We start from the raw sequence: 13,275 nt of genomic DNA, 5'->3' as shown, positions 1-13,275 counted from the left end.
AAGACCTCTTGAGATTGAGTCCCACCTAGGACTGAACACCACGTTAGCTACACCACAGCACTGAGTGGCACAGCACCACGTCCAGTCTTTCCTTAAACACCATCAAGAACGGTGACTTCACCACCTCCCCGAGCAGCCCATTCCAATGTCTGAATCACCCTTTCTGTTGAGAACTTCTTCCTAATGTCCAACCTAAATCTCCCCTGGCACATCTTAAGACTACGTCCTCTCATCCTGTTACTGGTTGCCTGGGAGAACAGGCCGACCCCCACCTGGCTACAACTTCTTGCAGGTGGCTGTAGAGAGTGAAAAGGTCCCCCTTGAGCCTCCTCCTCTCCAGGTTAAACAACCCTGACCTCCCTACTTTTTTTTTTTTTTTTTCAGAGTCCCACACTTTGAATACAGCAAGAATATTTGGCATGAATTTCAGAAAGGTTTGTTCATGGAACTACTGCTTTTGAAATGTCAGGTAACAGGCTTATAGGTGAGAGTATCTTTAATTGAGTGATCTGGTCAAACCTGGAGGATAAGCCTTGGTCTTGTAACAGCAAACTGTGATTTTTTGTTTATATCCTCGTGGTTAAAATCAGTTTGAATCAAACCAGGCTGAGTAGTGATTTGAACTGTGGCCTGTAGTAGCTGTAGCTCTCATCGTACATAAATAAAATCAATTAGTAAGAACTGCAATAAATAAATAATCTAAAAGACTGCAACAGATGGGGCCAACACTGACCTCTTGATAGCCAAAATCAGTCACATTGCCTACTTCAGTTTTATATGCAGGGGTTTTGTAGGACACTAAACAATTTTAATTACATAAAGGCCTTTTTTTTTACCAAATTGAAAGATAAGTACAGGAAATCAGTTATTTTTATTTTTTTTATGACTTAGTTCAAGGTGTCTCTGTGTAGACACACTTTGGCTTTACCTTTTTAATATTAAGGTTTTGATGGCAGACATAACAGGCATTTCTGAGCAAATGGCACTTCTTTATGGCAAAGGTGATATTGGATCTGGTTGTCAAACCCTCTGCACACTGCAGAGTAATTTCATGTGCTTCCTCTTTCTGTAAGTCCATATTATAAGTCTACTATAAGTCCATAACCTCATCACTCTTCAGGCCTAAAGTGGAATAATGGCTTATTAAAAACTGTAGGTTTAGTTACAATGGAATTATTTATATTGGTAAAAGCATACATAGGGTGTGCCTGGTGTTAAATGCCACACTAGTCCATTAGCTTGGACAACCAAATATATACATAAATGTTGAAGGCAATAAACCATTTCTTAAGGTCTGCTGCAGCCAGCTATACTAGATGATGAAGAAATAAATTACATTTTGAAAGTGTACAGAATGTATAAAAATCCTGTCAGTATCTACACTAATTGATTAATTTGTCTTAAAATAGTGTGCCTTAGTATTATACACATAGATTCTGTGAGACAGGCAATATTCTGCTACCCAAGTGTGCTGTCTGTCCAAGCATTTATACTTACTTTTCAAACACTAAATGTAAAATTTGAAAAACTGAACAAATTTATATCTGGAAACTTGCAATGTCCAGATGTAGAATTTAGTTACCTGGATCGTTGGCCTGGTAAAACCAGTGTGCCTGTGGGTGTGTTTGTCTGGGTGTGTGTGTGTGTCTCTACCTAAACCAGGGGACAATCTCAGGGAGTTTTCTGTTTGCTTTAAAGCTATGTTAATTAATACTGTGGAAAGCAAACATTGCTGCCATTCCCACATACGAGTATTATTTTCAACTGTTCTCTTTGCATGAACAGCTGACTGAGCACCTTCCCTCCTTCTGATTTTCATGTTTCGTTTTGTTTCATTTTGTAATTTCTCATTGTGCCGTGAGAACTGTCGTATGTGCTATTTTTTCCCCTTTTAATTATTCTCTCTTGGGTGATCTGCAGTCCATTTTATCTAGATATCTTGCTTGTTATCCTTAACTGCTGAGAAGCATTGCGAGTGGAGACCAGCGCAGCACCCAAGCCAATAATCCTAACTGGTGCATTTCTCTGCATTGTCATGAGAGGACTGAGGTTGTTAGTGATTCTAAAAAGCTGTAGTTTGAGACAGACAGGCCAAGCTGCTGGGCTCTTTCTGGACACAGATAATGCTGTTAAGAAGAATTAATTAGTGGACAGTGGTCCTTGGCCGGGGATCAAGGAAGGAAGAAGTAGCAGGGTGAGGAGGAGGAATCATCAGCAAGGAAACTCAGGTGCAGAAAAGCTGAGACTCGTTAATTCTTTGTTTCGGTACGAGTGTGGTGAAAATTGATTATAGTAACTTTGACCATTTCTGCAAAAACATAGTCCTGCCTCAAGTCAAATGATCCTTTGGCTTTGGGAGGAGTTTCATATCAATGTCAATTAATTTCCTCCTTGGGTTGTAGAAACAGGAAGGAATGAAGCCCTTGAAAGGAGTGGTGTCTAATCTCTAGTGCTTTAGAATACTTTCATTTTTCCTGAAATTACTCCTTCTTGTTCACCATAATCAAATAAAAAAATATAAAATGTAGCATTTATAGTGTGTCTATTGAAAAGTCATTACAAAATTTTCAGTTTAATAAAGCTGTTCTTGAACATTGCCTCACAAATCTGGCCATGCTGTTTCTTGAGGCAATATAACGCTGTTTTTCAGGCTGACTGTTCTTGTCATGTTAGAGTAGAGGGAGCTGTGTATCTCGTTATATTAAAAAAACCCTATTTTAAATTGGATGTGATACTGAATGATCATAAATGTCAGTATTTCAGAATGGCCATGGGCAGTTCTACTCACTAGGCTGAGGTAAAATATTGATTTACTTGTTGTTCCCCCCCCTGCACCCCACTCAGTGAAAATCGTATGTGCAGGATGTCTCCTTGGCTTGAGCCAAGATCTTCCAGAATGCTGCTCTTATTTCCAGTTGGCAGTGCTACTCATACAGAGCCATCCTAAACACCTCCTTTTATTTCTCTATTTATGGTTTTCGTGGTTTGTCACAAAAAAAAACCCCAAACCCCCAAACAAAGTAGAATGTTTTGAAGAGTCTTGAAACATTTTAGTTGTATTACTTTTTTATATCCACTTGCCTAAAGATACTCTATCCTTGTATCCATACTGTCTTTCTCCTTGGCTGGATTTCTGATTTTTCATTTGATAGCCATTTAGCATGGGCTTTTGCTTTCTATCACAAGTGCCCTATGTTCCCACTCTCCTTTTTATTGCATCCCCATCAAACTTGACAGCTTTGAAGGCTTTTGATGCAGCAAAAGCTTAGCTGTTAGCTTACACGTGTGTGTGAGTGCTCATGTGTTGTGTGCTGTTGACTTGAAACTGATCCCATCTCTGTAGAGAGTCAATGAGCAGGAGCATAAGATTCAACTGGGTCGGGTCAAAAGCCTGCCCTCTTCAATCTCTGCAGTACAAGACATGAGCTTTAAAAGCATAAGGAAGGAAGGACCTTCTTCAAAAGACAGCTGGATTTCATTTATTTTTTTTTTTACATCCTCTAGAATGGTCTCTTGTTCCATATTGGTTTCATATGTACTTATGTGCAGACAGACACAAACATTATCCTTTCCAAGGTAGACCACAGTGGGGAAAAGATAAAGCAGTTGAGGGGAGGCTGTTGACAGTGTGGGAAAAGAGCTTTTACTGCCCTTGACCTGGCAAACCAGCCAAGCCTGACAGTATGACTGTTGTGGCCTCCAGCCTACCTTATTGTTTGTACTGTTTGGATTGTGCTATAGAGAAGAATCCTATAATTTAGGCTTTAAATAGAATAATTAATGAAAAGCAGGTGTGCTTTACATGTTTGGTCTAGTAAATAAATACAACCTGAAGTTAGCCTCCTGATATTGATTGTAAACCCTACTGCCATTTTACGTCTCATTATCTGAACAAAATGAAGATACATTAAAGACAATGTTAATAAACAACTGAGAGTTCTTTTCAGCTCACACTGAGCACTTATAAAGCCATCTGCCATTAAAAAAGCATCCTGAGTGGTATTATTGGAGTAACTGGCACTTCAAATCAGAACAGCAGTACAAGATAGGTGTTGCCTGTCTTTAAATTTGTAAATAGTCTTCCTACAGGTGACCTGTAGATTCTTTCCTTATTTATCCAAGTAACAATCCAAAGTGGTAGCCTGCAGGACTTTGATTTCAGTGATACAGAGACAGAGCTATTTTCTTCAGAAAAAAACACATGAAACTGGTGACCTTTGGTCTTAAATTGGTGAGATTCTTGATCCCCAGAGCGACCATTTTTCTTCTTGCCCAGTTAGCATTACATGCATACCTATTCTGTTTCATCTTGTTTCTGATCTGAAATGATGTAAACATAATAAATAATAGTTAGGATTTTGCTAGGAGAGCATGCCAGTTTTTTCAGGTTAACTTGGGTTAAGACGTGGGCATTGAATAGCAGCTTCCAGTCAACTTGTCATTGATTTTGGTTTTCATTGTCTTTTATTATGGTTGCATATTTCATGTGCGTATTGGTTTTCGCTTGGTCAATGTTTAACAAAAAGAAAACTACCGATATAAAGGTCAAGGACAATATTACAGTCATAAAATTATACCATCACAGTTGGTGGTAAGGAGTAGGAACTGGAGAATGGTACATTACCATGTTTTTAATCACTCATAATTTCTTAGCAGAATTAAAATAATTACTTATTTCACTGCTGGTGTTAGAAAAAAGACACTTTCCTTCCTCAGTTTTTGGCTATACCTCTTGTGCCTGCTATTGGACCCACATAATCCACATGCTCGTGCATTTAGAGGTTTTCTATTTGTGTGTAGAAAACAATTCCTTTAAGAAGTCAGCTACATAGCATGCTTTTTTTTGTTTCCTTTCATGCACAAAAGATCTGGAATTCTTTATGACCTCTGTTGATAACGTGTGAGTAGTTCTAATCAAGGTACAGGAATTTGCTCCCAACTCTAATTTCAAATGCAAGTCTTAAAACTCTTTTATCTTCTGTCTTTTTGAAGTTCCATCCCTTGAAATCAAGTACATGAGATTGTAGTCTTCCATGTTAAAAAAAAATAGAAACAAGTTTTTCTCATGGCTGAAGAGGAGGCTCACCTTAGTCTGTAGTATGAACTTGCAGAGAATACAGCAAAGAAAAGGCCATCCAGTTGTAGAGATTTTTCAGATTATACATTTAAAGTTAGTTTAATCAATTTTGACATATGATTTATGATTTTTGAACTCTTCTCATAGAAAGATAGAATGGTTTGGGTTGGAAGAGACCCTAAAAATTATCTAGTTCCAACCCCAGTGGACACCTTCCACTAGACCAGGTTGCTCATATCCCCATCCAATATGGCTTTCTTCTCATTCTCAGTATCATAGTTTGCATCTGCTTCTGAAGGTATCTGTCATGGTTAAACTGCTACCTGTATAATCTTTACAGACTTAGTACTTACTAAAATCAGAGAATAGACATCTGTCTTTAGTCAGTAAGTAAAATCTCTGGAGCATGGAACTTCATCCTTGTATACAGGATAATTGAGAGGTCACCTCAGAAACTAGACATAATGACTTCTGCAGCAACACATGTTATCTGAATAACTGAATCTTTCACACTTGAAGGGACATAGGGAGGTCTCTGGTCCAATGCCTTTCTTAAAGGAGGCTCCGACATGAGACCAGACTGGATTGTCTTGAGAATCTCCAAGCATGGAGACTGCACAGTCTCTTTCTGCAACCTGCTCTGCCTCTTGGCTGTCTTCAGGGAGAAAGAATTCTTCCTAACATCCATCAGGAATTTCCTGTTTTGATTGATGTCCTTTGTCTCTGGTCCTCTTGCTACAGTCTGCTGTGAAAAGCCCAATTCTCTCTTGCATTCTCTCCCTACGGGGTACTGGAGGTTGCAATTAAGTGCCCTTGAAGCCACATGTGCTCCAGGCTGAAAAAGCCTCAGCCCCGTGGCTGCTGCTTGTAGGTAAGTGTTCCTGTCATCAGACATCGCAGTGCCCCCCTCTGAACTTTGTCCAGTTTGTCAGCATCTTGTATAAACATCCCACAATTGAACACAGTGTATCTGATAAGGTGTAACAGGTGCCAAGCAGAGAGTTATAAACCCTGCCCTCAACCTGCTGCCTGTGCTGCCTGCTGTGTAGGCAGCCTGGATACTGTTGGTCTTTCCTGCAAGGATGCAGCAGGCTTATGCTCAGCTTGCTGTCCACCAAGACAAAGTTTGATGAGTAGAAGGTCATTTGTACCTGCACAGAGCTAGAATGCCCCAAGGTTTCCAAGTGTTGAAGGTTTTGGGTGTCCCTGACAGGCTTCTTTTGGAGAGGGATTCAGCTAGAAACAAAGGTGGGTGAGGATGCTTAAGGGAAAAGAGAGGAATAGCTCTTAGTAAGTCATAAGCCTTTGAAGTACAGGCTCTTGCAAGGGGAGGTAAGAGGAGTTCCCACTGAGGGGAAGTAGTTCCTGAGCAGTGTAGCAGATACACAAACCTACCTGCTGCTTTATCACAGTAGTTTCCACTTAAGATTTGGATAGTCTAGAAGGTGGCTGAGATGTATGTATTTATGATAATTTGTATTGTTTCCTTTTCCTGATACTTAGGTTGTTGTTTCTGAAGTGTCACGAACAAAGAATATTTCACAGCCGCTTTCTCACTGGGGCCTGGCACTTTATTTGGACTTTTGATTGTTATTGGAATTCAAACATTATGTAATGTTGAACAGTTATTTATAGTAAGGATTGATTTTTTTTCCCTGTGATAAATAGGATTTCTTTTTGTAATGACAGTCCACAGTGTTGCGCTCTCATGCTTGTCCTGCTGTGTGGCACCTGGCATTGACACCTGTAAAACTTCCTAGCTTAGCTTTAGGTACTGGTGCTGCACTTTTGATTTCAGTGGATTGTACTCGCCCGGGAAAAGACACAAGTGAAATATTAACAGCATCCAAGTCTTATTAGGTCAAGTCTTGTATGTTTATATTCATATATCTATCTATAGCTGGAAGGGATTGTGACAGTCTCATAGTAATACATCCCTTACCCCAGTAGCATGTTACTCTAGTATGTCTAATTAGTGCTGAGCACATTATTTGCAAAAAAAATAATGAATCAGACAAATTTAGCTGCTTTATCTGCTCAGGGAATATCTTAAACCAGACTATTATTTTTCATCCATTTATTAACTATTCTGCAGTCATCAGCACTTTTTCCACGTTATTAAATGTGGATAGATCACGGTGATGAATACATGCTGGTAGACAAATTTGCATGGATCACTTCTACAGGATTTAATATGATATTTCATCTCATTACTCTACAAAAATGCAAGATCTCTCAAATGCAGTGAAAGCAGACAAACGGCCATCAGTGAAAGCGTATTTGTGTGGTTTGCTGGCCCTACATGCAAGGATCTTCCTGTGTGTCCACTTGTGATGCACTCCCACCGCGAGGGAGGCCCAGGGTAAGGGCCTTGTCCCTCCTGTGCCCGGCTGGGGTCGGTCCCGCCTGGTGGAGGCGCCGCCGAAGCCCAGCTGCCATCTCAGGCACCCTCCCGCCCACACGTACACCGACTTCAGTGGAGCTCTCGTCCTGCACCAGTTTTCCACAGCTTCCCTTCAAACACGCACACAGTTTGAGGTCGGTGAACTGAGCCTGGAAAAGCCGAGGAGCTGGGTTGCTTTTCTGGCGCTTGACCCGCCGTTCGACACCGTGCGGCACCAGCGCCGTCGGGGGGCGGTGGCAGCGCCCCAGGCTTCGAGGGTCCCGATACCTCCCGCGGCCCGGCCCGGCCCGCCTGGCGCTTCGGCGGGTCCCGATGCCGCCCCAGGGCCGCCTCCCCTCGCCGCCCCCCCGGGTCCTGCCGGGGGCGGCGCTGTTCCCGCCTCGGCCGCGCTGGGCGGCACCGCGCCTTCCGCGGCCGGGCCGGGGCGGCAGGTGGCGCGGATGGCGCCTTGGAAGGGGCGGGCGGCGGCGGCGTAGGCGGGCGCTGCGCTCGCTCCTCCTCCTCCGCCGCAGCCGCCGCCGCCTTCTGCCGCTCCTCGTAGCGCGGCGGTGGCGGGCAGGCTCTAGCCGCGGCCCCGCAGCTCCTCGCCGAGGCGGCGCGGCCTCCGCTCCCTCCTTCCTTGCCTCAGTCGCTGCCCGGCCCCGGAGCGATGTCGGGCGGCGCGGCGAGCGCCCCCAAGCCCCTCCCGTCCTCCGGGCCCAAGTCGCTGCGGGAGATGCCGCATCCCCTGGCCACGTCCAGCAGCGAGGAGATGGGGCCGGCGCTCACCCCCAGCCCTGACCTGCTCCTGCCCCGCAGCATCGCCGACAAGGTACGGCCCGGGGAAGGGGGGCGCGGCATTTGGGGGGCGGGGGGCGCTGATGTTGAAGACGTTTCTGCCCCTCTCTGTTGCAAGAGCATGGAGAGGAGGGAGAAGGGCTGTGTGTGTCTTGCCACGCCACATCCCTTTTCCCTGCTTCGTCTCCCCGCGGGGAAATGAAGCCCTGGGCGCTGCTGACATCCATTGCAAGAGCCCAGGGCTGCTCGAGCCGGGAGAAGGCACCCTTTGTGAGGGCTGAAGGCATCGTGTCCCTCGCTGTCACCGCGGTGGTTGCGAGAGGCAGTATCTGCCTGTGGCTCATACCCTCTACAGAAAGGTGTAAATGCTTCAGGAATTGCTGCAGCTTCTTTGCTATCTCCTTCCTGAAGCCCTCACGGGCAAAGCTTGCAGCTGCCGCTGTTTCCTTGCCATCAAATGGTCTGTGATTGTCCTTTCCAAGCTGAACTTCTGCTCACTGCTTCACAGCTCTGTAATACGGATAGGATGCTGTTGCAGGAGTATCTGTGCCCACTTTCCCTTCTCTGGATCAGGCTAATGTCCACAGGACACTGGTGGACTTTGTGAAGTGCCTTCCCCGTGTGTGCGGGCCTTGGATGTGATAATTTAGTAGTGGCAGCACTGAAAACGGTAGTGGCAGTACACCACTGTTGAAACATTAGCTGCACTTGCAAGGACTTGGTATCTCTGTAGACAGACTTCCTGAAATGTGTGAGGTAGGATTTCCTGGGAGCAAGAACTGCAAGGGGTGATATTGGCTTGAAGTTTTATAATAAGCAGTCTTGGGCCAGCTGGCTTGTGCTGCTAGTGTTACTGAGTTGCTGGTGTCAAGAGATGCTTCCTCTATGGCTCTTGTCCTGGGAAGCATGGAGCTGTTTCTGGGCAGGATGGATCAGCCTTGGGACTCTCAGCAATATCTGGCCCGATACACTCCCATGTTACAGAGTGAGTCAAAGTAGCCTGGCCTCTTCCATGTTTCACCTGCTGCCTGCATCTGTCACGTATGGATTCAGCACTTCTTCCTGCCTGTTTAAGGAGGAATGAACATTTGCCCTTGAACATGTGCCCACTGTTGCTCTAGTGAGAAGCCAGGCTTACCTTCTCTCCAGGAACATATGCCTTCATCTAAGAAGTTTGTCACTGTTGATGATCTGCTGAGATAAGGGATATGTGACTAAGGTGGGTGTAGAAATTGTGAAAGTTTTTGTCTGGGATGGCTTGGATTTACTCATGTAACTGCATTCCTGTCTGACCAACCTGTAGCAGTAGAAGTTGGCAGCTGCCTTCACAGGTCTCCTTGCAGCTGAGAAGTACAGTGGTAGTACTGTACTTGCTGTCCATCCACGCTGCTGTGTAGCTGCTGAGCAGTGTTCTGAGGAGTAACTCGCACCCGATAACTTCTTCCCTCAGTTGTATTCAAGAATTTGTTTGCTTTTGGAGTGCAAGCCAGCTCCTCTCTGCTTTACTGCTTTGAGCTATCTTGAGAAGTGTATCAGTATCCCTCACAACATAGGAGCAGAAAAACCTCTCTAGCCTCAGGCTATGGTCAGCTAACTTATTATTGGTAGGAAGGTTCTTGCCCAGTTATTCCATCAGCAATAGAGGTGAAGTCTGTCTTCCAGTACCTGTATGTAGTACTGTGGGCACTTGGCTGCATAGTAGTACCCTAAAGGGGAGAGCAAAAAAGGGCTGTGGTAGGCAATGTTTAGACTTCAGAGCAGTTCAGTAGTTGACCTGGAAATGGCACTAGGCTAATGATCCTTGAAGAATAAAAGGATTTCCAGTAGGAAGAGAATAGCATTCTTTTTTTCTCTTTAGCTGAATTAGCAGAAGCAGCCAAATATCTTATCCTCCTGGTAGGAGTTCAGCTGTTCTGCTGTGTATGGGATGTCTCTTTTTCTGCTTAATACCTCAGCAACTGGCAAGAAAAAAATGTGTTCTTTCTCACCTCAGAAAAAACTTCAGCAAGCAAACAGGTATTCCTGCCTTTAAGGCAAGAGTAAACTTCCACTGCTTGAACTGTCTATTGAGTAGTCTATAGAGTGAGTAGGGTAACTGGAGATAAAATAGGTAATGACCTTATACGTTGTTAGTATGTCTCTTAGTCTTAGAATCATAGTATGGTTTGGGTTGGAAAGGACCTCAACAATCACCTAGTCCCCAACCCCCCTACTGCGGACAGGGACACCTTTCACTAGACCAGGTTGCTCAGAGCTCCATCCATCCTGGCCTTGAACACTTCCAGGGATGGGGCATCCATATTGTGTAACCTTAAGTCTTAATCTCTGATGGTGGGTCATTAATATTTTGAAAGGCTGGCTCACTAATCAGCTAACAATGTTGAGTTACTTCAGTAGTTGAGTAACAGAGGGAAGTCAGCATTCAAGTCTGATTTAGGCTTAAAACTCTGCAGCTGTTATTTATTGATTCTTGTGTAGGAGCTGTGCTCATCTGCTCTCTTGGGCTTCCCAAGGGCCTTGCTGGAGAATCTGATGGAGACTGGTACTGCAGAAGTTTTGGTTGAAGTCTCTTGCTTCACAGTGACTCTGGGTCAGTTAGATTCTTTGTGGACTACTCTCCTTATCCAGGCTTATACTAGGACATCCCTCTGGCAAGAGAGCTAGTGACATTAGCTGGCACATCACCACAAAGTGGATAACTTTCTTTTCTGTGTTCCTCATGCCTTCTCTGAGCAAATAATTCCTAAACACTGCTGCAGCCTTAAAGTACCTAAGACTGAAATCCTCTGAGTGGAGAAAGTTTGGATGTAAAGGCAGATTGTTTGCTGATAAAGTAGTGCTTCAGTTTTTGCTACCACAGGTGCGCAGCCTGAAATGTCTGAACCTCTGCCATCATTGCTTTGCATTCTTTAAAGCATGCTTTTCTTGCCTTTTGGTGGTTTTTTTTGAGCTGTTGAGTAAGAACGCTCCTTTATCCTGAGTTGGAGAAACCTGGAGGACAGGAACACCTGCCTGTTTGTATCCTTTTGAGTTTTGATTCAAACATGGGAATAATCTAATGGTGTAGAGCCTGTGTAACTTTGAAGTCTCATAAACCTTAGGTTGCTGTTTAAGAAAAGTGGCTAATGCTATTAGAGCAGTTGGTCATGGGAAAGGGAAGGAAAAACTGAGCTGTTTTCTGAGGCCACTAAGTAGACTAGTCTCAAGTTTTCTGAATCTCGGGAAGAGAGCTACAGAGCTTTGTTGCCTGAAGTAGTGTCGTCATCCTGACTTGTAGTGGAGAGCAGTTTTAGGAGCAGGACACCTTGACTTTTGACAACATCTTACCTCTTAAATGAAAAGGTTGTTTTAGTTAAGTACTTGACTTTCACGGTGATGCTGCAGCAAACATGAAACACTTGAGTTGTAGATACTTGCCTCTGAAGCATTTAGATATTGGTCAGGCCTTTCTGTAAGGATCTTTCCCTTGAAGTCTAATTGCATAAAACATTGTCTTGATACCTGACCACCATCAACTTTTTTTGAGTTTATTCTCCCTTTACCCATGCTAACTTTCAAATAAGGAGACAGCTAGTGTTGAACCTAAGCTACTGACAGTGTTTGTTGTGTTTGGTTTTTTTCTTCTTAATTTTATTTGGTTGTTTTTTCTAACATCAGGTAAGAGGGGAAACAGGCAGGAGAAAACAATTCCTCAGGATGCACAATACAGTGTGTTGCAGAGTTAGTGTAGAACTAAGGTCTTGCTGTTTTAGCTTTTGGAAGACATGCAAGCTAATTGAGGTCTGGTTTTCAGAGCAGATCCTCTTCTGAGGAGGGTAAGACAAATGGAGAAATGTCTGTGGATTTTTCTCTTCTTTTTCCTTTTTAAAAAAAGAAGGAAGTTCTGCTTCCACATGAATACTTGACTCCATTGCACTAGTTTGTCACTTTTGATAGGGGATCTACTCTGTGCACTAGAACAAACACTTGGACACTGAGGAAAAAAGACATTATTGATGGGCCACTGAGTTTGGAGCAGAGGTGAGAAGTAGATGGTATTTTGCTATGTTTGGATTCAGTCTCACTGAGGCTGTGCAAACCTGCTGCTATGTGTTGGAAGTGCAAAGCTGTGCAGAGTGAGAAAGAGCGTTCTGTAGGGTTTACTTCCACTGTCCTCTAGCTATGGTCCCTCTAGACTTGTATCATGAGGGTATCTTCCTTACACTGTGGTGTTGGCTGTTCTTGCTGTGGTCTGCCTTGACGCTGGCAGCTGTCTGATAAGAATCCCAACTCACAGCACTGGTTTCTTTCCTAGCAGTCCAAACCCTTTCATATCCCACTTACCCTCGAATTCAGACTGCCTTGTCCTTTTTCAGACATCTCTGACTACTTGATACTGTAAATGTGGCCAGCTACCTGTAACTTTCTCAACTTTTCTTCTTGGAAACTATGCATACCTTGCATTTGCCTCTGTTAGCTCTGGACAGCTGACGTGAGCTTCAAGGCTGTTTTACAAGTACTATATCAAGCAGCTGTCAGAGCTGATGTGGAATACCAGGCTTGCAGTGAGTGCATGGCTTGAATGTGATAGTTCATGGAGATGGACATTAAAACTCCTACTGCCGACTTTTGGTTACTAACTGAAAACTCTTGCTTGCATGCTCATCTGCTTCCTTGCTACCACCCTGGTGAATTCCTGGACTTCTTATTAGCACCTGATCGAGCATAAACACTTGATGTGTTTGCTGGAGTGCTGTTACTTAGCACTCATTTTGAAAGGGAGCCTGGCATCTCTCCAACTCCAGAAAATATACTGAGAGTCTGAAGCTCTACTTCCAGCTTCCTTGGTTGCTATTTTATAATTATTGCTGTTAACTTTATCCACCCACAGATGAAACCAGTTTGCAGTATAATCTGAAAACTTAAAATAGATCTGCCTAAGCTTCTACAAACCTCTTCCTTCTCTGACGAGATGAGAACTTAAACCATGTATTATTCTTAAAGGAACCTAGAGGTGAATTCTCAGTTTTGGGAGAGA

The 13,275-nt window shown here is 43.8% G+C and overlaps 1 protein-coding gene and 2 long non-coding RNA genes across 6 annotated transcripts in view; 1 reads left to right on the top strand and 2 right to left on the bottom strand.

Moving 5' to 3' along the window:
- The window catches only part of LOC135407067 (uncharacterized), a 64,785-nt gene that overhangs the window by 16,524 nt on the left and 34,986 nt on the right, over positions 1–13,275 (bottom strand). The window lies entirely within an intron of this gene.
- Positions 405–13,275, top strand: part of SNX30 (sorting nexin family member 30) — a 72,155-nt gene continuing 59,284 nt past the window's right edge. For 2 of the 4 annotated variants that reach the window (XM_064641788.1, XM_064641789.1), the window contains exon 1: positions 7,994–8,292. In XM_064641788.1, the coding sequence (XP_064497858.1) occupies positions 8,131–8,292 (162 nt within the window). In that variant the 5' untranslated portion in view covers positions 7,994–8,130. Of the gene's footprint in view, positions 435–5,931; positions 5,949–7,993; positions 8,293–13,275 lie in introns of those variants that run through there. The other 2 variants (XM_064641790.1, XM_064641791.1) reach the window with 2 other exon arrangements.
- Positions 6,627–7,940, bottom strand: LOC135407068 (uncharacterized). The gene is made up of 2 exons (XR_010426670.1): positions 7,749–7,940; positions 6,627–7,630 (listed from the first exon to the last, which is right to left on the bottom strand). It is a non-coding gene; the product is annotated as an uncharacterized LOC135407068 (long non-coding RNA).

The sequence above is a fragment of the Pseudopipra pipra genome, chromosome Z (assembly GCF_036250125.1).
Source record: "Pseudopipra pipra isolate bDixPip1 chromosome Z, bDixPip1.hap1, whole genome shotgun sequence".
In the NCBI taxonomy this organism is placed as follows: Eukaryota; Metazoa; Chordata; class Aves; order Passeriformes; family Pipridae; genus Pseudopipra; species Pseudopipra pipra.
Note: the sequence above shows the minus strand (reverse complement) of the source record. Positions and strands in the feature narration are given on the sequence as shown.